This window comes from Pinus tabuliformis, chromosome 9 (assembly GCF_031772625.1).
Source record: "Pinus tabuliformis cultivar Carrire ecotype Pingquan chromosome 9, CPIR1, whole genome shotgun sequence".
Lineage (NCBI taxonomy): Eukaryota > Viridiplantae > Streptophyta > Pinopsida > Pinales > Pinaceae > Pinus > Pinus tabuliformis.
The window spans coordinates 1196704036-1196731103 of record NC_142307.1 but is presented as its reverse complement, the minus strand read 5'-3'; the positions used below and the strand labels follow the sequence as shown (position 1 = coordinate 1196731103).

The following is a 27068-nucleotide window of genomic DNA, read 5'->3' as shown; positions in this document are numbered from 1 at the left end:
TTCAGGACCTATTACATGGGCTTGCAAGAAACAAGGTGACATTTCTCTTTCTTCAGCAGAAGCAGAGTATCGTGGTGCCATAGAAGCTAGTAAGGAAGCCTTGTGGCTTCGTCAGATCCTGTTAGAGTTTGGCTTTCAGCAACAGCATCCGACTACACTTTGGTGTGATAATCAAAGTGCCATTCAACTATGCAAAGATCCAGTCCAACATCAGCGCAACAAACACATTGAACTGCACATGCACTTCATCAGAAAGCTCATTCACAACCATGTTCTTGAAGTGCAATATTGTTCAACAGATGATCAAGTTGCAGACATCTTTACAAAGGCTCTCATAGAGGCAAAGTTTACTAAACTTCGATTTGTGATTGGAGTTCAGGAGGTTGTCACTAAGGGGGGATAGGCTCTAGTGCCTCCTTCCTTCTCCTATTGTGTCATATTTGTAAATCCTTCAATCCTATCCCAAGTTGTTCTTAAGGGGGGATGTTAGGATATTTAACCCGTTCATGAGAGAAGCTTATGTAAATTTTCATTCTTTTATTAATATATTGCCTGAAGTGGCCGCGTTGGCTCAGGCCGTGGACTGTTTCCCTCTTTGAGGGTTTTAACCACGTCAAAAATACTGGTGTATTGATCTGTGATCTGTTTGTGAGAGGTGTCCTTTGGTGTTCTGTGTGAGGAACTTACCCTGTAAATTCCTACAAGCTTGTGGCACTTGTTTGGATTGCGGCTAGGGCTTGTAAAGGCCTCTAAATAGCGCAAAAGGATCCTCTTGTTGTGTAACATCCCTCATTAACTGCGGCCTAGGGCACCTTTAGATGATGCGGTTAACCCTCCTTGACTGCAGCTAGGGACAACGTATGAGTCTTCCTTAGCCTATAGAAGGCTTCTCCTAGCAACATAGATAAAGCCTCCTTCACAACGTTACAGCTTCTCCTTTAAGACAATGTTAAGGGACTACGTTAAGGTCTCTATGACTGTGAAAGGTTTCTCCTTCTTGATTGCAATTAGGACGTCTCCTTATCTGTGATAAGGCCTCTTCTAGGACAGCATAGGGGAGCCTCCTTAAGTGCAGTGTAGGTGCCTCCCTTCAATGATAATCATCCTTCAAGACTGCATCCATAGTGCCTACATTTAGGTCCCTTTAGATAGTGTCTAGGGCTTCTTCCTCTTAGACTTCTCTTCCACTAAAACCCAAAACAAGTGGAGAGAAATCAAGAGTGAAGTGTGTAAAAATGATTCTCAAGTCACCTCCTTTTATACTAAAACGTTGAGCACATGTGGGGGTTATTTGGTTGCTGGCCGACCTTGACGAATTGTCCCACAACACAAATAAAATCATATCTTCATGAATACTTATCGGAATTGGATGATCTTTAGATCAATCCTACACCTCTCGATGAGAGGGATCCAAGAAAAATATCAGTCGCCATAAATAAGATGACCCACATGGAGTTTGGCCCTAGTTGCCAATTTTAACACTTTTTGATGAAGGAGAACACTATAATAACATAAGTAAAAGAAGATCCTAATCCAAGAAGTAAAAAGCATTCACAAGCAGTAATATAAAGAAGATAAATCACTTAATATTGATGCCCTAGATTTCTCAACAATAAAAAGCATAAAAACATGGATTGAACCATATAACATCAATCATCTAGAAGTTATAATCTTCATCAACCATGTCCACAAGTTAGTAATATACAACATATCGAGTCTCATGATTCATCAATCTTAAAGTTTCAAGCTTTCAAAATTCGATATATAACATTTATCATCATTGATCACAAAAGTTGTAACTTGTACTTGTAACCATTACCAGTGCCAAGTAACCGAACGATAACAAAGAATATCTAACATGAAATGAAATGTTTCAGCTTTCAATTTTCACGAAGCATCATATTCATAATTCATTACGAGTGAGTTATAAATGCCAACTTCAAACTTCAAATTTAAATTGTCCTATATTGTTTACAAAAAATACCATAATAAATATGAAAGAGTGAATAGTTATAAAAAGTACTAGAAACTAGAAAAGACAAGTAAATCTATTATTTATTGCTTGACCCTCTTGCCACAAGAAATTTCTAATTTCTTGTCTCGTGCTTTATTGGGAGTTTCCTCCTGCATAGTCGAATGACTTTGGTTCTCCTGATTAAATACAAGTTCCCTACCCTAGTACCCTAAGTGCTCTCGATTATTGGGAGTTTCCCCTGCATAGAGGGCTTGGTACTCTTGATTAGATACAAGTTCCATACCCTAGTAAATGACAAATTCCAATGGAAACATTGCAATCCTCCCAATCCTTAAATCCTGAAAAAATGATAAGTTTGTTGGATTTTGAGTGAGATCTAAAATTCTACTTTCTCCATATGAAATCTGATGACGCCGGAACCACTTTCAAACATCTCGACTCATTTCATGGTAATGTTAAATAATTAAGTGAAAGGCTGAAAATGAAAGATAAAGGAGAATGTCACTTTTACTTGAAGATTTTAACATTACCATGAACTGCATATCAACAGTAGGGCCAAATTCTTGTTTCCAATCTTCAATAGCTCCCTCTATCACTCTTGAATTGGCAGGGAGCGATTTCTTTTAGGGATCGCGCTCCTGGGGTTGCTCCTGATGCGCTCCCGCTAGAGCGTGCTTTGGGAGGTAGTTCCTGGGGGGTGGGGGGTGCACCCTCGCAACCCTGGAGAGAACAATAAAATTCGACAATGCAGCAGAATAATAAAGAGCAACATAAGAAAAACATGCACAATAGAGACACCAAGATTTAGGCTAGAGAGCAGGCAAAACCCAACGAGGGGGAAAACCCAACTAGATTCTTCTTCTATTAGATATTCATCAAATGTTCAGCTACAGAGTACAATATGAATGAGATGCATTGATCACATCAGGCCTCCTAGGCCAACCCAAGTCAATTCACAACTTCGTTTGTGAACTGAGCACCATGATCTTTGATAATCAAACAAGTCTAAGAGAGCTACTATCATATTACTACTGCAATAAGTGTCATCAATATTAGGAGTCTTCACTATTAAGGAACATCACCGCTGTCAAGTCCCATCATTACTGTCATATAGAGCAAGGTCACTGTCATCATAAGATCATGGTCTTTGACATCATATATCTCACTGTCATCATCATATATAATAATTGCAAGGTTACTGTCCTACAACCAGGGCACTGCTATATCATTCATTAGGGTTTCATTCATCAGAGCCATGTCATATATCAAGGTTTCATTCGTCAAAGTCATTGCCATGTCATTCATCGTTATGAGCATCACTGTCACTTCCATATGTATCAGTGCTATGACTAATTGTCATTCATCATTATTATCCAATACTCAAGCCATAGTCATAGGGAAGTTTTCATTTGAATTACACGAGATGCCTTAGAGAGTAATGCTGTAGAGACAATAGAGACAACACGAACCACACTGTAACACTGAGACTTAAAGACAAATCGTGTCACTGAAACATTCGATCCACAGGAAAAGGTGTGAGCCATGGAATTATGCGAGTCTCAGGAAAGATATAGCGAGCCACAATAGATTGTAAACGAACCACAAAGATCATGAACGAGCCACAGTAAATTATAAATGACCTACAAAGATTATGAACAAATGGCAGTATATTATAAATGAACCATTGGTAAGTTAATGCGAGACACTGTAATATGTCTTCAGGTCACTGTTAGAACATATGCGAGCCATCACATCGAGCCATAAGAGTATGTATGAGTTGTAACTAATATGCGAGCAATTGTTAAAAAATTGAGCCATAGAAAATTGCTAACCGCAGAGAAATCAAGTACGAGCCATAAGGGAAGGATTAGCTGCAGAGAATAGGAAATGCGAGCCATGAATATGACCCTCAGAAAGAATAGATGCGAGCCAGAAGAATATGCACAAGCCATTCAAATGCAAAACATTATAATACAAGCGAACCATACTATCTGAAACACCTCAGATTGGATGCTAGCCATAATAGATGTGAGCCATAGACAATTATTATGGTCCACAGAGAAACTGATGTGAGCCAACACAGAGAATTGCGTGCCAGAGAGATGAACATCCGAACCACATGAAAGATGCGAGCTACAAAAGAATTCGAGCTTCCACAGAAGTGCCAAATCCATGTGTATCAATACAAGAGAACAAATGCCCATTTATAGTTGATTCATACTACTAAGGGACGTATCTAATGGCGCTCGCTGACTTGTAGAATTAGGAGGGAAACTCTTAAATTCAAATTTGCTCCTTTAAATATTTTTTTCACGTGCTTTATTGAGTGCTTGCCCAAATTGATTTTCTACATTAATCAATAATAAATCCAATTTCGAATTTTCTCTTTTGTTCAATTAAATTTTCCTTTTGACCAATATAAATCTTCTTTAGGGCTTTTGTTAGGGTAGTTGGGTTCCTATGGGAAATTCGTCCCATAGCTGCCCAAATTTCAACACTCTAGGTGTCAAGATGAGAGAGAGGGTTCCATAAATCACTAATTAGGGATGGCCCCTAATGTTAGTTTTTGCAGCATCAAATGGTGTTCTAGTCTTAAACTTTGTGGAGAGGCTAAAACACATGAGATCTCCAGAACCCAGAAATTGTTTATGGAAATTCCACCTAGGCACAACTCAATTAAATTAATTGGTTGATAATTGAAAAATGTCTAAGTCTAACTTAGGGAAATCGATTAATTAATGGGAATTAATTGAAAAAGGTGACAATTCATTAGAAACTCAAATGGATTGACTTAGAAATAATCTCAGCCATCGAGAAGGAAATCATGGCTGTTGGTGAGCCAACTAGAGATTATAAGAGGAGGTCGATGGGGTTGGAGAAGAATACGCTTGAGGTCGAGTTCCTTGGCAAAGATCGAGCTTCCCAGTTGTAGTGATTCAACAAAGGAGGGTTCGAGCTAGGGAGGGGTCGTAGAGATAGTGAGGGGCATAGATAGTGAGTCCGAAGGAGGATTTCCAGATCCAGAGAGGCAACAACAAGTGACAAAGGTATTCCATAGTAGAAGTTGCGCAGGGACTACGCAAATGCTTCATTGAGTAGTTCTATTTAGCTAAGAGGGAGATCGATTCAGCTTCCAGAGATTGGAAAAGTCTTCCAAAGGTCCGAAGAGTCACTTCTAGCAATAGGGACATGCAGGTCGACTTGATCAGAGAAGGTTTTCCAGCCACACGTGTGAGGGTCTGCGCAGAGGCAACGCAAAAGGGCCTGCACAGGGTTTGGACAACCAGTTTTCAAAGGGAGCCAAGTGTCGGGATTGCTTATGGAGAGATTTTTTTCTCTCTAATTATTTTTGTCAAATATTTGCTGGTTGGATAGCCAGTTGGGCATTCTAAAATTGTACTCGGAATTTCACACTGTTGCATAATAGTAAAACAATCATTTGTTGTACTGATTTTCTCGCATTGGGTTTTTACAGGGACAATTGTTCAAAAATAACTGTCATATTTTTGTGTGTGTGCTCTATATTTCTCAGTTTCCAACATTTTATTTTCTGCAACGTTTTATTTGTGAAGAAATCGCAGTGTGAATTATTCATTGTTTGTCATAGCAAATAAACTGCTTAATAATTAACCAATTAGAAGAATAATTTCCAGTTGTTGCATTTCAAGCGAATTTTCTCACTTCATTCTCCATGCAAGTCATCATGTGGGGCCCCAAAATGGTTTTGGGGCACAAATGCTGATCTCATGGGTCTCTTGATGATAGATAAGCCTGTATAATGCTCCAAATGAGGGCTCTGATGATGATGCCTTCCTTCCCATGTCTCAAGGGTGAGGCAAACCTCCTCTGGGCCACAGATCAACTACTGCTCCATATGGTACACCGATTGGGCACACTGGTCCAAGTGCATCATCTCGTGAATAATGTGGGGTAATAAACAAACTGTTGAAGTTGCCGAGGCTGCCCATGGTGTGAAATGATGCTCTACACACGATGGAGTTCCATGGCTCTCAACACATCTGATCCTTTGGTGGACTTGGGCCCCAATTAAGTTGCCCAACGCATGATGAAATGACTTGCCAATTACATATCATGTCCACTGCGCCTCCTCACCTTTAGGTACAATAATTCATTAGTGCATCTAAGTGAAACAAGCTTGTTTATCAAGGGCACATTGAGACTTCATATAGGGCTTCCCTTCCAAATTTTGGGCTTTAAGCTCAAAGTAGTGTTACTTCCCTAGGTTGGAGTGGTTAATAAACGACCCTATTAGGTGTTCCCAACCCCTAAAGGAAAGATAGGCCCAAAGTACATCCTTCAAGTGATAGGGTTCATGTGAATAATGATGAGATGGATGGGGACACAAGGGTCTCAAGGCCAAATGCCATGGGTACAAGTGTGGCAATGACGAGGAATGTCCACATATTTGGACATATAGATGGAGGGAGCAATTATGGATACACGAGTTACCCTGACTCTTTTTTTCCACCCTTCATCATTTGCCTTTTGCCTTTTTTTGATTTTTCTTTGTATTACTACTCGGGGCTCTAAGAAATGAGAGTATGCTGTGTATGATGTAAGAAGTTATTACCCCCTTAAGGTGGAGCAGTTCATCGCCCACCAGGGGTTGGGACATTCATGGGTTCCTTAATGATGTGGGGAACTCATGGGCCCAAAGAACCAGGGTGATGACCATAATGATAAGGGTAGAGCTCATGTTTAGCTTTTCCCCACGTGCTATTTTTAATGTTTCGACCATCTTTTGCATTTTATAATAATATTTTCTTTTGTTTCTTGCTTGTGGCCATGATATGCTTTTAACTTTCTTTTAGCTGCGTCAACCTTTGGGTCAATGTTTCCAAGTCTAACCCAAACTTGTGGACAAGGGGAGGGGCTGTGCCGCTGCCTTGTGGACTCATTGGTCATGTGGGCCCAGAGAGGGAAGATGATGAAATAGGGCTTGTAATGTGCGGAGGGGAGTGAGAAATGTGGAACAAGAAAACAAGATTGCGCTACCAAAATCGAGGTTTCCCAAGTAGTGCCCTTCCTAAAGCTATAGGCCAATAGGGGAGATCCCACGAGACTAGGATTGAGGATTAACCCCCCATTTAAGGTGAGGGAACAAGACCTTGGTCAAAACCCTTCCTTCTTCCAGGTCACCCAATAATCCATGCCTAGAATGCCCAATGAAAAACAAGCATAAGCACCCGATTGCACAATAAAAAACATACCCATTGTGTTGGAATGCCCACCTTCGAACATATGTTGTTGACAAATGGGAAAGGGGACATATGATTGATTCAGGGAGTAGAGATCAAATGGCACAATACATTGGCTACATCGGTGGTTGTTAGGGGCTGCTCGCTATTGACTGAAGAGATGTCTATGAGAAAAAAATTATCCTATGGGGTCACCCGCTTTTGGTGGGTAACGAGACCAAAACAGGTTGTTCCATCATGTCAGATGGATGGATTGATGGAAAAAGCTGCAGTATCATAAATTTCCTTGTCTCTTGCCCTCAAGGAACCATGTTTTTGAGATCGGTTGATGCATCTGATAAGGTGAAATATGGCAACCTATTATTTGAGCTTTTGATTGAGATGGTTACAACAGTGGGGGAACAAAAATTTGTGTAGGTCATCACTAATAATGCCTCAAATTATGTTCTTGCTAGAAAGATGCTAGAGGTCAAATATAGGACCATATTTTGGACCCCATGTGCTGCACATTGGATAGACCTCATGCTTGAGGACATAGGAAAAGTGGAGTGGGTGAAGAACATTGTAGAGTAGGCCAAGCGTATCACAAAATACATCTATAACCACTGATGCATATTGAGCCTAATGAGGAAAAGCACTAGGGGCAAGGAGCTTGTTAGGCTTACCATCACGAGATTTGCAACTCACTTCCTCACATTGCAATCTCTCACTTCCCAACAACAAAACTTGCAGAAAATGTTTTCCAGTGATGATTGGAATTCATCTCGGTGGGCTTGCAGAGCAGATGGAAAAGACACCAAAAAGAAAGTTTTTGACAACACTTTTTGGAAAAAAGCAGTAGAGGTTGTGAAAATTGGTGAGCCCCTTGTTAAGGTGTTACGGTTGGTGGATGGGGAAAAATTGGCCATGGGCTACATCTATGAGGCTATGGATAAGGCATAGGAACATATACAGGCAACCTACAAGGACAAAGTAGGTAAATATGGGCCTATTTGGGAGATCATTGATAACAGATGGAACAATCAACTCCATTATCCTATACATGCAACTGGGTATTTCCTGAACCCAAAGTATCATTATAAAGCTAAGCTAGGAGAAGATCATACTGGGGAGGTTAGAGATGGGTTGTATGAGTGCTTGGAGTGCGCATGGGTACCTGATGAGTCACAACAGTTGGAAATATATCAACAACTCTTTGCTTTCTCAAGGGCCACAGACACATTTGTAAAAGCCCTGGCAAAGATTGCAAGAGATGTGGATCAACCAGGTAAGAAATTTTGGTTTTTTTTAGTAAATTTCAATTGTTTAAAATTGAAGCTGTAATTTGCATTTTGTAAATTGTTCAAACTTACCATCTAAATTGTCAAACAATGAACTAACTTTAGTCCTCATCTTTGTAGTACATTGGTGGGATTCGTTTGGAAGCCAATGTTCTCAACTGCAAAGTTTTGTAGTTAGAGTTCTCAGCCAAAGTTCAAACTTGCAGTGCTTCTGGGTGTGAGCACAATTGGTCTATTTTTTAACGGATTCGCATGAAGAAGAGAAATCGTTTGGAACAAAAACGATTGAATGATCTTGTCTTCGTGCAGTACAACCTTCGACTAAGGCGCAACCAGTTGTTGAACAAAAGACCTGATACAAATCCCATTTTGTTGGATGATATTGATCCAACTTCATAATTGGTGGAGGAGACTTATCCAACTGAGTTTGATGCTGATTTTGATATTGATGCCATGGAGTTGGCGAATGTTCATCCCAATGCAGATTTGGTAGTTGAACAAGTAGCTAGAGGAAGCAAACCACCAAGGCCAAGCTTGGCACATGGTATTCGTGAAGGGAGCAGTAGTTGTGCAACTCGACCAACTTGTGCTTCTAGTTCTGCTAAGCCTCATATTGCTATTGAGGTTGGAGAGGAGTGTGAGGAGTCCTCAGACTCTGAGCCAGATGATATTTATGTAGCTCTTGCAGATGATCCCATGTCTAGTAGTGGTGGTGAGTTTGATGAGTGTTCATGTTGATCAATGATTTATAGTAGGCTAGTGGCCTAGCAGCTTGAGTTTTAGCATTGTTTTTGGACTCTAGAGGCCATTTAGAGCCTCATTGGTTATATATTTTGTTGACGATATCATTGATATATTGAAAATTGACACCTTAGGGATGAATTTCTAAAAATAAAAGTCTAAAAATAGAATTTAAAAAAATAGAAAGTCTAAAAATAGAGTTTCTAAAAATAGAAAGTCTAAAAATAGAGTCTCAAGTATGACTTTCCAAAAATAGTAAATCACCTTGCATCATTGGTAATCAAGTATTGTTGATGAAAATTCCTTTCTGATCATCAATCAATCCTAATAGTTCAATTTCGACTTAATTATCAATATTATCATTAATATTATTATTATTATTATTCTTATGATATTATTATATTATTATTAAAAAGAAATTCAAGTCTCTTAATAATGAGACTCAATCATGTCATATGTAACTCCCCTTAAATAATGCATATGTTTCTCTCTCTTAATGGATTCATTCCTCTTTCTCTCTTTAATGATCTTACGCACCTCTTACACTCTCTTACACACTTTAATGACTCGTCATAAAAGGATTTCTCTTACACGTCTTTAATGCATAAGTTACACTTCTCTCCTAAATGCATAAGTTACACTCCTCTCCTTTATGGCATAAGTTACACTCCTATTTTGGCATATGTAACTCCTCCTCAAGGCATAGGAGTTACTCCCTCATGAATTCGACCTCCTTGCTCTCTCTATATATTTGTGCCTCTCATCCTCACTTGATACGCTTACTTGTGCTTGTGGAAGGAGAATTCGAACTTGAGAAAGAGAAAGTTTAAAAGTCTAGAGGAATATTGAGAGAGAGAGAGAATCTTGAAGAGCAAAAGCAGATCTTGGAGAGCCAAAGTGATTTAGTGTTTGCATCAGCTACTGCTATCAAAGATATTCTTTAGATTTGGGTGAAATTCTTCATTCTCTCATTGTACTTTGTATCTCTGCTGAACAATTGATTTGTAATAGAAGAATCTGGTTGGGTTTTCCCCTGATCATTGACCTAACTTCTCTGTGTCTCATTGACTTCTTGGTTGTCTTCCATTGTGCATATGATTTATAGGGTTTATGTTCTATCTACAATTACTTAACTTATTTTGCAACATAAAAAAGTTTTGGATTTAATTGATTGTAACAGTATAGAACATCATAATTTCAACATGATATGTATTGCACTCAGTGCCATTTTGATATATGCACCCTTACATGGTATATAGATGAGAAAAATTTCCATATTTTGCGTCTAATGGTTTGGAATCATGGTTTGTAATCTTAAAAATAAGGTTTTTCATTAAAAAATAAATATTTTATGTATTTTTTTCAATTCTGGTTTATTGAATCCGGTTTGATCCGGTTACGGTTCTAATCAAAGTTAGATAGGAGACTGGTTTGATGCCCGGTTCCAGTTTTTAAAACTATGCACGTGACACATCATAAATAGATTGCTGTAAAGAGAATAATAGTATGAATCGCTGGTAGGTTATTTATTCTGGCACATAGTATTGAGCTTCACAAGGTGAAGTTATGCACTATTGATGGTGGCTAGACATGTGACATCTCATGAATGTATTGCTATTAAGGAGCAATGGTATGAATGGCTATTAGGTTGTTAATTTTAGGTATGTTCTATGCTGAGAGCAATTTACTTCAATTTTTCACATTAACTCAATATCAATTCAAGATTAGCATTCACATTTAACATGATAGTAAAATGTAGATAGAACATAAACATAAATCGCAGAAGACAAGCCAAGACAAGAGGACAGAAGATGTGGCGCTAGCCAAGGACAAATCCTAATGTGGGGAAACCCTTGATCAATTCTTCTTATATGTTCTTCAATAGTTCAACAAAGAGAGAGAGATAGTACATATACATCAGAAGTCAGTGTCTTGACTTATCAAAATAAGAGCAGAGATCTTCTCTAAGAAGATAGCATATGAGGTAGCTGATCTGAGTTGAGTTGAAGGCATACTGCTTCCACTGATCCAAGGTGACTCCATCACGATGCTGCACCTCATTGTGCTACACCCAATCATCATGATGGACCTCATTACCATGCTGCACATCATACTGCTGCACCTCTCTGTGTTGCATCATCAAGCTGTACCTTACTGTGCCCATCATGCTGCATCTCATTGCAACATTCATTATCACAGTGCTGCACTTTGATACACTTGCGCTGCACACATCACGCTACCCTACACTTCATCAATATGCCCATCATCATGCGACAACATTCAACATCATGCTGCACCTTATCATGCACTACATTAGTTCACTGTTAGGATCTCTATTTGCTGCATTGAATGGCATTCTAACAGCAAATAGGGAAGCCTTAATCATGGACCGATTGGAGCATCAAGACAGTCCTATCTAACAACCCTCCTAAACAAGACACAACTGTCATTTATGTTTGCACGCTGTTGTTTGCTGCTGATCTGGTTGGGGCACTTACGCCGCCCTAAACATACTCCATAGTTAACAAACCAACTAGAGAGAATACCCATCATTCCATGCACAAGTTGCTCCACAAAACACCTAGGTTTGTCCTTCTTCAATGTGGCTGCCTACTACACTTGTTCGGCCCTATCTAGGGCATCATTCTGCCTACAAGAACACTTTATAAACCCTCAAAAAGGTTCCCTTTCCTTCGCTGCTGCTACAGGAATATGCAGCCTTGTTTTGGAGGGCCTAATACTCATCTCAACCTCCAAAACAAGCCTCCCTTCCTACTTGTAATTACCCAAGGAAACTCGACCTGTTTACCTGTGAGGTTTCTTTTATTTTTGCCCAAAATTTCCCACCATGACCTTGGCCTCCTGCCTGTGGTAACTCGGCTCCCAAACAGTCTAGAAGGAGGCATAAACTATGCCTTCCTTCACCATCGCTGGGCTCCTCTCTTCTGCAGCCAAAACAAAGCTCTTTATGCACCATAGATCTTGTCATAAGTCTGCGGCTAGGGCACATTGTGACAACTTAGGGCCAATCAACATTGTAGGTCTTTTCTAGACCTGCGTTTAGGGCAGCTCAGGGTCTCTTCTAGACCAGCGTTATAGAAGCCTTCTCCACTGCGTTAAGGCCTTCTTCACCATGACAACGTTAAGGGTTAGGGTATCTCCTTTAGCGTAGAGCTTCTTTACATTAGGGCAGCATAGATTCTTGGTGATGTCTCCTTCCACCAAAACCCAGACGAGTGGAGAGGAGAGATCACAAGAGTGTGTGTCTAAATGACTTTCAAGGCACCTTTATTTATACTAAAACGTTGAGCATAAGTGGGGGCAATTTGGTTGCTGGCCGACCTTGACGAATTGTCCCATAACACAAATAAATTCATATCTCCATGAATACTTATCGGAATTGGATGATCTTTAGATCAATCCTACACCTCTCGATGAGAGGAATGCAAGAAAAATATCAGCTGCCATAAATAAGATGACCCACATGGAGTTTGGCCCTAGTTTCCAATTTTAACACTCCCTCTCAACCATGGAGAGCTCCATCCGCTGATCCATTTGCCAGACTCTGTTATCTCTGCCATCAGTGCCCTGCACTGCTTTGCTCTGCTCTGCTGAACCATGAAGAAGAAGAATTGATCGAGAATGTCTCATACCATTCTCTACTAACCCGAAGTCAGTCCCATATGAAGAGAGTGTCTCATACTACTCTTATTGATCCGAAATTAGTTCCAAAAGAGATTGAGTTATATCACTCTTACTGACCTGAAGTCAGTTCCAAAAGAGAGTGTCTCAAACCATTCATACTGACTCGAAGTCAGTTTCATTGATCCCACATCAATATCATCCTAACATAGGGAGTACGGTAGTTACACAATGCGTCCATCAGTACTACTATGGTCCCTATCCTCATTTCCCTACTCATTGGCTAGATGAGAGTTACTTCCCATGAATCCCAGACTGCATGGGTAGGATGTCTCAACAAGAGAAGGATGAACCACTCATCCTGCCTACATGTCACCAGGGGTATCTTAGGAGAAGGCTAAACCACTCACCCTGTACACAACAAATCACTAGGGGAAGGCTGAACCACTCACCCTATGGTTGCTCATCATTCCAATATGTATCCCCAAGCCCCCAAAGCTCCTAGAGCTCAATGTCCATATCATACAGGACCCTTAGGAGAGAGTCTCTCCACGACTCCTAGTCGTTCTTGGAAAGTCAAGAATTTGACCTTTCCCAAGGGCTTTGACAGAATATCGGCGACCTACACATCAGTCCCAATGCGATGGAGCCTTCTTGCTCCTCGATGTACCATATCCCATGATTGTTTTCATCTGTACCAAATTAAAGAGAGCACCCTTCTATTTAATGAAGTGCCTTGAAGCACTACATTCAATAAGCCAGATTCGTACCATATCCCATGATTGTTTTCATCTGTACCAAATTAGAGAGAGCACCCTTCTATTTAATGAAGTGCCTTGAAGCACTACATTCAATAAGCCAGATTCCCAAAGAGTCTGGAGGAGTAGTGGAGAGGGCCAATATAGGATAACACTCTTTTAGCTTATCAGAAAAAACATTTGATTCTTCATACTTGGGGTTCCTTGCTTTCTTCGAAGAGTCGGCCATTTCCTTGATGACCTTCATTACTAGTCATTCCTCCGATCATTGAAGATGTCCCTGGAATGATTGTTATCATCATCAAGTGATGTGTCCCTACCATTCGGACACTCCTTCACATAATGGCCGAACTTATTGCCAGCAAGGCATCTGCCTTTCATTCCACCCTTGGATCCAGACTTCCCATTGAAGTGATCTTTAGGTAGGCCATCAGATGCTTCTGTTGCGCCACTCGGATAATATTCTCTGCTTCGACTTCACCCCCAGTGAATTTGAAGAGGGATGAGGAACCCATTGAGCCTTTTGTCCTTTCCAACTGTCTTCGGTGATTGCTCTTTCACTCTTGCTTGGGTTTTGTCTTCGCCTCAGCTCCGATACCATGTTAATTTTAGGTATGTTCTACGCTGAGAGCAATTTACTTCAATTTTTCACATAATATCAATTCTAAATTAGCAATCACATTTAACATGATAGTAAGACGCAGATAGAATATAAACATAAATCGCAGAAGACAAGCCAAGACAAGAGGACACAAGATGTGGCTCTAGCCAGGGACAAACCCCAATGTGGGGAAACCCTTGATCAATTCTTTTATATGTTTTTCAATAGTTCAGCAGAGAGAGAGATAGTACATATAATGATATACATTAGAAGTCAGTATCTTGACTTATCAAAATAAGAGCAGAGATCTTCTCTAAGAAGATAGCATATGAGGTAGCTGATCTGAGCTGAGTTGAAGGCATACTGCTTCCATTGATCCAATGTGACTCCATCACCATGCTGTACCTCATTGTGCTACACCCAATCATCATGCTGGACCTCATTACCATGCTGCACCTTATCATCATGCTGCACCTCCCTGTGCTGCATCATCAAGCTGTACCTTACTGTGCCCATCATGCTGCATCTCATTGCAGCATTCATTATCACAGTGCTGCACTTTGATACACTTGTGCTGCACACATCATGCTACCCTACACTTCATCAATATGCCCATCATCATGCAGCAACATTCAACATCATGTTGCACCTTATCATGCACTACATTAGTTCACTGTTAGGATCTCTATTTGCTGCATTGAATGGCATTCTAACAGCAGATAGGGAAGCCTTCATCATGGACTGATTGGAGCATCAAGACAGTCCTATCTAACAACCCTCCTAAACAAAACACAGCTGTCATTTATGTTTGCATGCTGTTGTTTGCTGCTGACCTGGTTAGGGCACTTACGCAGCCCTAAACATACTCCACAGTTAACCAACCAACCAGAGAGAATACCCATCATTCCATGCACAAGTTGCTCCACAAACCACCTAGGTTTGTCCTTCTTCAATGCGGCTGCCTACTACACTTGCTCGACCCTGTCTAGGGCATCATTCTGCCTACAAGAACACTTCAGAAACCCTCAACAAGGCTCCCTTTCCTTCGCTGCTGCTACAGGAATATGCGGCCTTGTTTTGGAGGGCCTAATACTCATCTCAGCCTCCAAAACAAGCCTCCCTTCCTACCTGTAATTACCCAAGGAAACTCGACCTGTTTACCTGTGAGGTTTCTTTTATTTCTGCCCGGAATTTCCCACCATGGCCTCGGCCTCCTGCGTGTAGTAACTCGGCTCCCAAACAGTCTAGGAGGCATAAACTATGCTTTCCTTCAACTTCGCTGGGCTCCTCTCTTCTGCAGCCAAAACAAAGCTCTTTATGCACCATAGATCTTGTCATAAGTCTGCAGCTAGGGCACATTGTGACAGCTGACTTAGGGCCTCATAGATCAGCATTGTAGGTCTCTTCTAGACCTGCATTTAGGGCAGCTCAGGGTCTCTTCTAGATCAGTGTTATAGAAGCCTTCACTGCATTAAGGCCTTCTTCACCATGACAGCATTAAGGGTTAGGGTATTTCCTTTAGCGTAGAGCTTCTTTACATTAGGGCAGTGTAGATTCTTGGTGATGTCTCCTTCCACCAAAACCCAGATGAGTGGAGAGGAGAGATCACAAGAGTGTGTTTCTAAATGACTTTCAAGGCACCTTTATTTATACTAAATCGTTGAGCATAAGTGGGGGCAATTTGGTTGCTGGCCAACCTTGACAAATTGTCCCATAACACAAATAAATTCATATCTCCATGAATACTTATCGGAATTGGATGATATTTAGATCAATCCTACACCTCTCGATGAGAGGAATCCAAGAAAAATATCAGCTGCCATAAATAAGATGACCCACATGGAGTTTGGCCCTAGTTGCCAATTTTAACATATGTTCTGTGACAAATTATTTGAGCTTCAGAAGGAAGTTATGTACTATGGTAATTCAAGAGTCTGCTCCAGTTCTATCACATGTAACTGTACATATCCTATTTGTTAAGGTCCTCCTACCAACCACTTAAACCATAGTTAAGCTATGTAATAACTTGAATTAAATATGATAAATACTGACCAATACAAATATAATAAAGCTGTATTTTCTTGTCTTAACTGGTTTTCAGACCCTGCCTGTTGTTATACAACTCAGCTTAAAGTGCTTGTAGCTTATCAATTATGGAATTTTCAAACATAGCTTCTCTAAGTATAGACTGAAACAGGATTAGAACATTTACGTTAACTCACTTTATTCTCAAAGAGCATAGACTTCAGCTGCAGACTTCTATGTGTTATTTGTGCTTTTGTTCAGTCTATTGAATTTGGATTTTAAGGTTTGTGTTTCCATACGCATCTTGATACTTATCCTCAATTTCTTTTGATCTGTCTAAGGAGATTCCTATCTACTTCAAATTGAACAATTTGAACATTCAACCCTGGTCTAGAGAAAGTCCCACTTCAGAAGAATTAGCAGACTTGTAATTTGTTTGTACCCTGATGCATCACCTTTTTGGAATTTTCAAACATAGCTTCTTTAAATATAGGATTAGAACATTTATGTTAACTCACTTTATTCTCAAGGAGCATAGACTTCAGCTGCAGACTTGTATGTGTTATTTGCGCTTTTATTAAGTCTATTCAATTTGGATTTCAAGCCTTACGCTTCCTTATGCATCTTGATACTTATCCTCCATATCCTTTGATCTGTCTAAAGGAGATTTCTATCTACTTCATATTGAACAATTTGAACATTCAACCCTGGTTTAGAGAAAGTCCCACTTCAGAGGAATAAGCAGACTTCTATTTCGTTTGTACCTTGGTCCTTGATGCATCGCCTTTCTTTTATCAAACAGATTCACTATCACACTTCCAATTCTTAGTATCTTAACGCATCCTTTTTCCTTGCAAGTTCATTCTCTCTCTTTAATTTATAAGTTGCCTGGAAGCTACTCATTCTTACTTCTACCAAACTGGCAACAACTGCTTTATAAGTGTGTAAATGGAAATGCATCTTCTTGGGCTATGATCTTTAACTATTGCATTATTAACATTCTGAATCAAAGAGGGATGTTTGAATTTTTAGTTATCCTGATTGTTCAATATTTTTCTGTTTAAATCTATAAGAAATGAGGTGATATCGGTTGTAAATGACTGATCTTAATCCATACCTGAAAAACTGGTTAAGTGCTTTATTTTCTGAAGTGCGATTAAATGATTAACAGGACCATGCCTCCTAACTTGTTATCTTGGTAATGACTTAGCATGAGTAGAATGTTCTCTTTGCTATGCAATATGGTGAAGATAGAACATTAGAATTCTTGTTTAGGTTCAGTTTACTTAGTTAAAAAAAGGTGATCCCTTATGTAAATAAATATTAACCCATTCTAGAGAACTCGTTCAGGATTGTCTATCTTTATTGGACTTGTTAATGTAATTGTAAGCTATTCTTTTAATTATTTATAAAGGGGAGAAATTCTGGGTTTCATATTTTTCCTGCCTTGAATCTCAATTGTAGTGGTCCAGTGAGAATTTTACATTTCACTCTTTACATCATATAATTTTGACTACTTAGGAAGCTTGTGTTTTAACTTTTGATGATGTTGTTGTGGCTTTTAGCAGACATAAATCCAATGCCTAAGAAAGGAAAAGGAAAGCTGTTTTTCTTTCCCTGCGTTGACACCTAGAAAGAAACTAGACATACATGTATAGATGATGGCAATTTGGAGTTAAATTTTATTTATGTATAGATGGTGTCAAACTAGACATACATGTTCAGATGGTGGCAATCTAGACATAGATGTATGGATGGTTGCAGTGTGCTGCCAAAGGATTTAACCAGAGTGCCTTGTTTATATATGTCTAGAATCCAGATAGTATGTAGCTTATTTGCTTGATCTGGAACCATTAAAAGTGCTATTGACTTCTTTACTTGCGTGGTGGGAAGTGCATAACTTATTTTCTTTGTCAATGTGATTTTGACTATGCAAAATGCCATCAAGCTGCAAATTTTAAACTTACTGTTTTCCTTATGTGGTTGAAGGGAGGTGCCAAATCAGATTTACAATGATTTAGATGCATTGGGAGAAGGAGAGAAGTGGTGGGAGGTATGGCTCAGAATTGTTTACACTAAGATCTGAAATTGTTTTATATAATGGTGAAATTTACTTAAAGAAATTATTGATGATCCTGAAGTTGTGCTAGTTCCAGGTTCTGTAAGTAGTTCGTGCATAAAGTTTTTCTAAGAAAGGAGAATTCACCACTTTCAGTTAGTTTAAGAGATTGTGGATAATTGAGTTTGTTTCTCTGTAGGCTGTGGAGTTACAAAAGCTTATATTAGCTCACAACAGCATCAAGGCCTTGTCAGAGGAACTAGGAAAGCTCTCCTCCCTGACGGTTTTGAACATTAGCCATAATCAACTGACTTGTCTTCCAGCTGCGGTTGGCCGGTATCTATTTTTTCCCTCTATGTTCAATTGCAAAGTTGTGATAAGATAGTTACAGATATATGATTTAATTTTAGTGAAAAATCTTACTAGTTTGACTGGTAACAATTGTTATGTGCTTTAGAATACCCTCCTAATATGATTATTTTAATGCTGATGACAGGCTTACCATGCTCAAACTATTAGATGTCTCTTTCAATTCATTAAGCGAAATCCCTGAAGAGATTGGTTCAACGACTGCATTGGTCAAGTGGGTTTTTACTTCTGTTATTTGTGAACAGATGTTTGAGTTTTATACAATTATTTAAAATTTAAATATTTGACTTAGAACTCACTGTTTTTTCATAGAGGATTGGCATTGGTCTGAAGACCGATGCTTCTTTTATACTTTTTTTAGGCGATGAGCATCAACCACCTATCAAGAAGTGGAATGGTGTTTATGTTGTCTGTCTATACCACCTCACCTGAATGAAAGGCATTGATGGCTCAACTGTGGAACAAACAACGATCGTCTTGCAGGGGTGTGCTGACCCCTTTGGACAAATGGCCAGATGATGTAAGAGAAATTGGACCTTGGTGGGGGATGTGACAAACCCAGCTGATTGACCAGCTTATCCACCCACGCTCTTGCTGAACTCATGGAAGCCCCATCGAAAGTTGGGAGGAATAGTCTCCCCATGGTGCGACGTGGATCGGTGCCATGAGAGTAGCTTCCTCCACCTTGTCCGTTCCCTTGTACCTTTCAGCTGACAAAAGTCCCTGAAGGTAATGGCCTCTCTAAAGTCAGGTCCATATGACTGATATTCTATAAAGTAGTCCCCCATGGGCATCTCCTCTTGCCCTTGCGGCCCTCTAGTGCCGGATGCTATGAATGTAGGAATGGTGGACCTGGGTGGTGTGTTGGGAATGAGGGGTGCGTTGGGGCCATGACCCCCTTGGTGATGCCAAATACCCAAGCTCTCACCAATATGGTATTCCCCTTGAATCCCTTTGCCCTTGTTGTTGCTGCAGTTTTGTTGACTCAGCGCCTCAATACCCTGGACAAATCTTGTACGACCTTGAGAAGGGATTGGGAAAACTCCTCCTCTTTACTCCCCTTGTGTCCGACATTATCCCACTCGAAGTCCACCGAAGCAAGGGTTGAGATTTCCGCTCAGAAACAGTCTTGCGCTAAATAATACTTGCAGACTTGGCTTCAGCTCAAGCGTGCGATGTCAAAGACAATTTCTCAAATATTCACGGATGACCAAAATAAGCGCCTCTTGCTCCTTTTGTCCAAAAGCCTCCAAAATACCCATGTGGGCTCAACTCGAATTTCCCCCACCAACTTTGCTCCAATGGGTGCGTGTTTCCATTGTGGGCCGCATTTCTCTATGGGTAGCCCCCATGTTCCACTAGAGGCTCGATTTTCCTCCATCTTCTAATGTTTGGGCTCACTTTTGATCAAAAATACATGTGGGGCCTCTAAACCCACACTTCCTAAGTGCTAATGTGAATTTATTCAAAACTGGGCAAATTGATATTTCGCTTAGCAATGTTGCTGAGTGGGAATATCACAAGCCAATAGATGGGTATCTGATACTTGCAATCGACTCAGTGTATGTGGATCCATCCTGCTCCTGCCAACCACCACCACTAAGTCTGTCACCCTTCCTCTCGATAATGTGCTAATACAATGTCTGGAGCTCGAACACATACTGGAAAACTACCTCAGCCGTACACGGTATCCTCTGCTCATGCATGGTCCTGACATGCCTTATGGAAAGAGTGACACATGTTGAATTTCCACAACCTTGGGTATAGGATAGTCTTAAAATCTCTGACGCTACCAAACCAAGAATCTCAACGATACTACTTTGCACAACGGAATATAAAAAACAGTAAATCACACATGCACATAATATAGACCACTTTTTATAATCTTTCAACCCAACTTCGTTATATTAAACAACATATAATACAACAGTCTAGGGCTTTCATACCAGGGATAATGGCCCTCATAGATCCACTAGTTCAAGATACAAAACTGGGGCTTGGTGTCAGTCCATCAACCAATTTGCCCTCAACAAGATACTTTGACTATCTGGCTGTCGCGTGCTCTCTTTGCTCCTCTCGGTCGTACCCTGTACCTGCCCGGTCCTTCGGCTCCCGATCAGCTCTTGCCTCTATCAATGCTCCATCTCCATTTGGCCACTGAATCTTGGCTGTCAATCTACTCTTAGTTGTGCCTTAGTCCATCAAGGCCACAACACATCGAGACTCCAGTCAAGTTGTTCACAACTCCACTTGTGAACAACTCTCAACTACCCACTGCTGCTCCTCAGCTACTTAGGGACTTCAACCCACTATGGTCTTCCTGCGCTGCTCCAATGAATACCAACATAGGGCATAGAGGGCTGCCACCTATCACTACAAGATGTCCATCTCCCACAATGAACACGGGCTAGGAGGACTGCCCATCATCTGCTGTAGAAGTCCTTGTCCACACACAAGTCTCGGGCTCCACAAACTACTCCTGGTTGATCAGACCTTGAGCTCATCAATTGCCTCTCTTGCAACCACCTTTGTCCATCAAGGTGTTGCTCACCGGGCTCCAACTTGGACACTATCATGCTGTCCTCCAACAGACCATAAGTGCCTAATCACGTCCTCACTTGGTTCGCTCTCACGCTGCCCCCAACATACCACAAGTGACCAAGTCCATGCTATAGCATCTGCACCTAGTTAGGGCATCCCACACTTAGGAGACCCTTACACATGGCTGCCCATAGACTCCACCAATCTGCCCTTTGCTCTGCACTAGAGGAGCTATTGCACAAATCTGGGCACCAATCATGTCTTCACCTAAGACATCTATCCTACCTAGGACATCTATCCAACTGTCATACAAGAGTCCATCTGCAAGTCTCCTTGCCGTTGTCCTCTTGTCTTCCAATTTGATGTGCCCACTATCACCTTGGCTGCTTGGTAGACTTCCCAACAGTCCATGTGGGCTCCTCCAAACAACTACTAAGGTTTCCTCAAGCTGATCCAAATCACCAATCTTCACTGTGGAAATTGCCCATTGGTTAGGGCATCTGATCTCCACGTCATCCCTCCCTCCTTGGCTTCCACAGGTTGCTCATAAAATGTTCCAAAACTGATCCATGACAAGGATCCAACACAAGACAAAACTGCTCCAAGACTGATATATCACTGCTGTTATGATTGTACCTGGTTAGGGCAGCAAGCATGCTGCAAATACCCTCACAAAATACTCAAACAATCCCCTGATATGCTGTGGCTTCCCTTCACAAGCTTACTCTGCCTCTACGCTGAAGTTCTGGGCACTAAATACCCCTCAAACAACCCATCGCATGCCTGGTCATGAGGTGTTAAGGCTTGCGGCCTACTATGCCAGTCTTCAAGGGTTTGCGACCTGCACAAACGGAGATGCCTGTCCTTAAATGTACCCCAAACAGACTTGGAACACAATTCCTCTTCCTCGGCCCTCTAGCAAAGGATCCTCGACCTACCTCCCAGCAATTCAGTCACTCTATCATAGCCCTGAAACAATCCCTTGTTGTTGCGTTGTCATGCCCTCCTTTGCTATGGCCCAAAACAAAGAATGCCTTTCTCTCCAACTAACTGTACTCTTGTGTTTGTGTTGCACTAATGGATGAGTTACAAGCCTCATACTCACCTCTTATTTATACACAATAAGAGGGCTCCAAAACATCACATTCTAGGGGCTGTCCAACTGTCACATGCCTAAAATATCGTTAGGCTGACCTTAAACATAAGTCACAACCCCAACATATGACTTAAAAAATTCATAACTCCTCAACGACAACTCGAAATCGGATGATTCTCGTTGCGTTAGAATCGTCTCGCCGAGAGCTATTATCCTCATCCATTACATGTCGAAGACTCGTCGTGGTTTTGGCCCAAACATCTATGGGTGCAAAACCCCAGGGTTGGGTTCTAAAGCCCACAAGCCTACTTGTGGTGGTTTGACCTCCAACCCTCGAACACTAGGGCTTGGAGTGCCTCCCAAGCTACACAAAAATCAACACTCCCTCTTAGCGAGGGAGGTACTTCCAAGACTAGGAAGTAACCATCATCATTCGACGACGACACTAGCCCATCTGGCATCCATCACTGCAGCATACCTTGTAGGATGAATCCGACAATCTCGGTAGTGCCTCTGCCTCATCATATCCAAACCTGAATATCCCAAACCTCCATAGGGCTGCTCCCTTTGAGGCTAGACTCCCTTTGAGCCTACACAATCTCCACTGGCTCAATCCTGCAAGCACTCATCCTCCTGGATCAAATACCACTCATGCAAATCCCACCAATCTCGGATATGCAATATCACGATCCGATGAAGACTCTAGCTTGCCAACATATAGTCCATCACATGAAGCCATCTCGATCAACCTGATCTTGTCCATGCCAAAGAAATCCTCGAGCTGTCCCAACCATCCATGACAAATCAACAAAAGTCTATGATCAACAATTTGCCCTACAAAAAACTGTTGTTCACCATGCTCACCACCAATCCACCCAAACTTGGAACTAATCTCGCTGCCAATCTAGACAAGAACACGTCTCCATGCCTTCAGCTGAACCTTATGCTCCATGATCTAGACACCGACAACTCGCTTTGAGTTGCTTCGCTGTGCACATTCTGATTCACAATAGCTCAAATACCCTCTGATACCATGTTGAGTTTCCACGACCTTGGTTATGGGATAGAGTATTAAAATTTGTGACGCTACCAAACCAAGAATCTCAACGATACTACTTTGCACAACAGAATATAAACGATAGTAAATCACACATGCACAAAATATATACCACGTTTTACAATTTTTTAACCCAACTTCGTTATATTAAACAACATATAATACAACAGTCTAGGGCTCCCGTACCAGGGATAATGGCCCTCATACATCCACTAGTACAAGATACAAAAATGGGGTTTGGTGTTAGGCCATCGACAACCAATCTACCCTCAACAAGATACTCTGACCATCTGGTTGTCGCATGTTCTGTCAGCTCGTCTTGGTCGTACCCTCTACCTGCCTGGTCCTTTGGCTCCCAATTTGCAACTCCTGCCCTATCAATGCTCCAAGTCCATTTGACCACAAAATCTTGGCTGTCAATTTGCTCTCTAGTTGTGCCCTAATCCATGAGGGCCACGAAACATCGAGACTCTAGTCGAGTTGTTCACAACTCCACTTTAGAACAACTCTCAACTGCCTGTTGTTGCTCCTCAGCTACTCAGGGATTTCATCCCACTATGGTCTTCCTGCGCTGCTCCGATGAAGACCAACATAAGGCATAGAGGGTTGCTACCTATCACTGCATGATGTCCATCTCCCACAATGAACATGGGCTAGGAGGACTACTCATCATCTGTTGTAGATGTGCTTCTCGACACACAAGTCTCGGGCTCCACAAACTTCTCCTAGTTGATCAGACCCTTGAGCTCATCAATTGCCTTTCTTGCAACCACCTTTGTCCATCAAGGTGTTACTCATCGAGCTCCAAATTGGACACTATCACGCTGTCCTCCAATAGATCATAAATGCCCAATCACGTCCTCACTTGGTCCACTCTCACGCTGCCCTCCAACGTACCATGAGTGACCAAGTTTACGTTGTAGCATCTGCACCTAGTTAGGGCATCCCCACACTTATGAGACCCTTACACATGGCTACCCACAGACTGCACCAATCTGCCCTTTGCTCTACACTAGAGGAGCTATTGCACAAATCTGGGCATCAATCATGTCCTCACCTAGGACATCTATCCAACTGTCATACAAGAGACCATCTGCAACTCTCTTTGCCGCTGTCCTCTTGTCTTCCAATTTGATGTGCCTGCTGTCAACTTGACTGCTTGGTAGATGTCCCAATAGTCCACGTGGGCTCCTCCAAATAGCTGCTAAGGTTTCCTTAAGTTTCCCATCAAGCTGATCCAAATCACCAATCTTCACTGTGGAAATTGTCCACTGGTTAGGGCTTCTGACCTCCACGTCAGCCCTCCTTGGTTGTCACAGCCTGCTCATAAAATGATCTAAAATTGATCCATGACAAGGATCCAAAACAAGACAAAACTCCTCCAAGGCTGATATATCACTGTTGTTATGATTGTACTTGGTTAGGGCACCAAGCATGCTGCAACAACCCTCACAAAATTCTCAAACAATCCCTTGATATGTTGCAGCTTCCCTTCACAAGCTTAGTCTGCCTCTATGCTGAAGTTCTGGGCACTAAATACCCCTCAAATAACCCTTTGCATGCCTTGTCACGAGGTGTTAAGGCTCGCGTCCTACTACACCAGTCTTCAAGGGTTTGTGGCCTCCACAAACGGAGATATCTGTCCCTTAAGTGCACCCCAAACAGACTTGGAACACAACTCCTCTTCCTCGGCCCTCTAGCAAGGATCCTTAGCCTACCTCCCAGCAATTCGGTCACCCTATCATAGCCCTGAAACAATCCCTTGTTGATGCACTGTCAAGCCCTCCTTTGTTGTGGTCTAAAACAGAGAATGTCCTCCTCTCCAACGAGCTGTCCTCTTGTGTTTGTGTTGCACCAATGGATGAGTTACAAGCCTCATACTCACCTCTTATTTGTACACAATAAGAGGGCTCCAAAACGTCACATTCTAGGGGTTGTCCAACCGTGACATGCCTAAAATATCCTTAGGCTGACCTTAAACATAAGTCACAACCCCAACATATGACTTCAAAAATTCATAACTCCTCAATAACAACTCGGAATCGGCTCGCTGAGAACTATCATCCTCATCCATCACATGTCGAAGACTCGTCACGGTTTTGGCCCAAACATCTATGGGTGCAAAACCTCAAGCTTGGGTTCTAAGCCCATAAGCCTACTTTTGGTGGTTTGACCTCCAACCCTCAAACACTAGGGCTTGGAGTACCTCCCGAGCTACACAAAAATCAACACTCCCTCTTAGTGAGGGAGGTACTTAAAAGACTAGGAAGTAACCATCATCATCCGACGACGACACTAGCACATCTGGCATCCATCACTGCAGCATGCCCTGTAGAATGAATCCAACAATCGCGGTAGTGCCTCAGCCTCATCATATCCGAACTTGAAGATCGCGAATCTCTATAGGGTTGCTCTCTTTGAGGCTAGACTCTCTCTGAGCCTACACAATATCCAATGGCTCATTCGTGGAAGCACTCATCCTCTTGGATCAAATACCACTTGTGCAAATCCCGCCAATCTCTGATATGCCACATCAACATCCGATGAAGACTCTAGCCTGCTAACCTGTAGTCCATCACATGAAGCCATCTTGATCAACCTGATCTCGTCCATGCCAAAGCAATCCTCGAGCTGTCCCAACCATCCATGACAAATCAATGGAAGTCCATGATCAACAATTGCCCTACAACAAACTGTTGTTCACCAGGCTCACCACCAATACACCGTAACTCCAAAGCAATCTCGCTGCCAAGCTAGTCAGGGCCACATCTCCATGTCTTCAACTGAAGTTTCTGTTTCATGATCTAGACACCGACAAATCCCTTTGAGTTGTTTCGATGTGCACACTCTGATTCACTGTCTCTCAAAGTAGCTCAGATACCCTCTAATATCATGTTGAATTTCCACGACCTTGGGTTTAGGATAGAGTCTTAAAATCTCTAATGCTACCAAACCAAGAAATTCAACGATACTACTTTGCACAGCGGAATATAAACAACAATAAATCACACATGCACAAAATATAGACCACTTATTACAATTTTTCAACCCAACTTCATTATATTAAACAACATATAATACAATAGTCTAGGGCTCCCTTACCAGGGATAATGGCCCTCATACATCCACTAGTATACGATACAAAATTGGGGCTTGGTGTCATTCCATCGACAACCAATCTGCCCTCAACAAGATACTCTGACCATCTGGTCACTAAATCTCGGCTGTCAATGTTTTCTCTAGTTGTGCCTTAGTCAATCAAGGCCACAACACATCAAGACTCCAGTCGAGTTGTTTACAGCTCCACTTGTGAACAAGTCTCAACTGCCCACTGCTACTCCTAAGCTACTCAGGGACTTCAGCCCACTATGGTCTTCCTGCGCTGCTCCAATGAAGACCAACATAGGGCACAAAGGGCTGCCACCTATCACTGCTATGTTCATCTCCGACAATGAACACGGGCTAGGAGGACTGACCATCATCTCCTCTAGAATTCTTTCTCCACACACAAGTCTTGGGCTCCACAAACTGCTCCTGATTGATCAGACCCTTGAGCTCATCAACTACCTCTCTTGCAACCACCTTTGTCCATCAAGGTGTTGCTCATGGGGCTCCAACTTGGACACTATCACGTTGTCCTCCAACAGACGATAAGTGCCCAATCATGTCCTCACTTGGTCCACTCTCACCCTGCTCTCCAACATA

General features: G+C 41.6%; 1 protein-coding gene across 3 annotated transcripts in view; it reads left to right on the top strand.

Moving 5' to 3' along the window:
- Positions 1-27068, top strand: part of LOC149152832 (Leucine-rich repeat (LRR) family protein) — a 519369-nt gene that overhangs the window by 67442 nt on the left and 424859 nt on the right. For 2 of the 3 annotated variants that reach the window (XR_016262186.1, XM_089437807.1), the window contains exons 2-4: positions 18231-18294; positions 18500-18636; positions 18797-18883. Coding sequence is in view for 2 of the 3 variants with exons in the window: in XM_089437807.1 (XP_089293933.1) it covers positions 18231-18294; positions 18500-18636; positions 18797-18883 (288 nt within the window). In the remaining variant the exon portion in view is untranslated. The remainder of the gene's footprint in view (positions 1-18230; positions 18295-18499; positions 18637-18796; positions 18884-27068) is intronic. The other variant, XM_089437808.1, reaches the window with a different exon arrangement.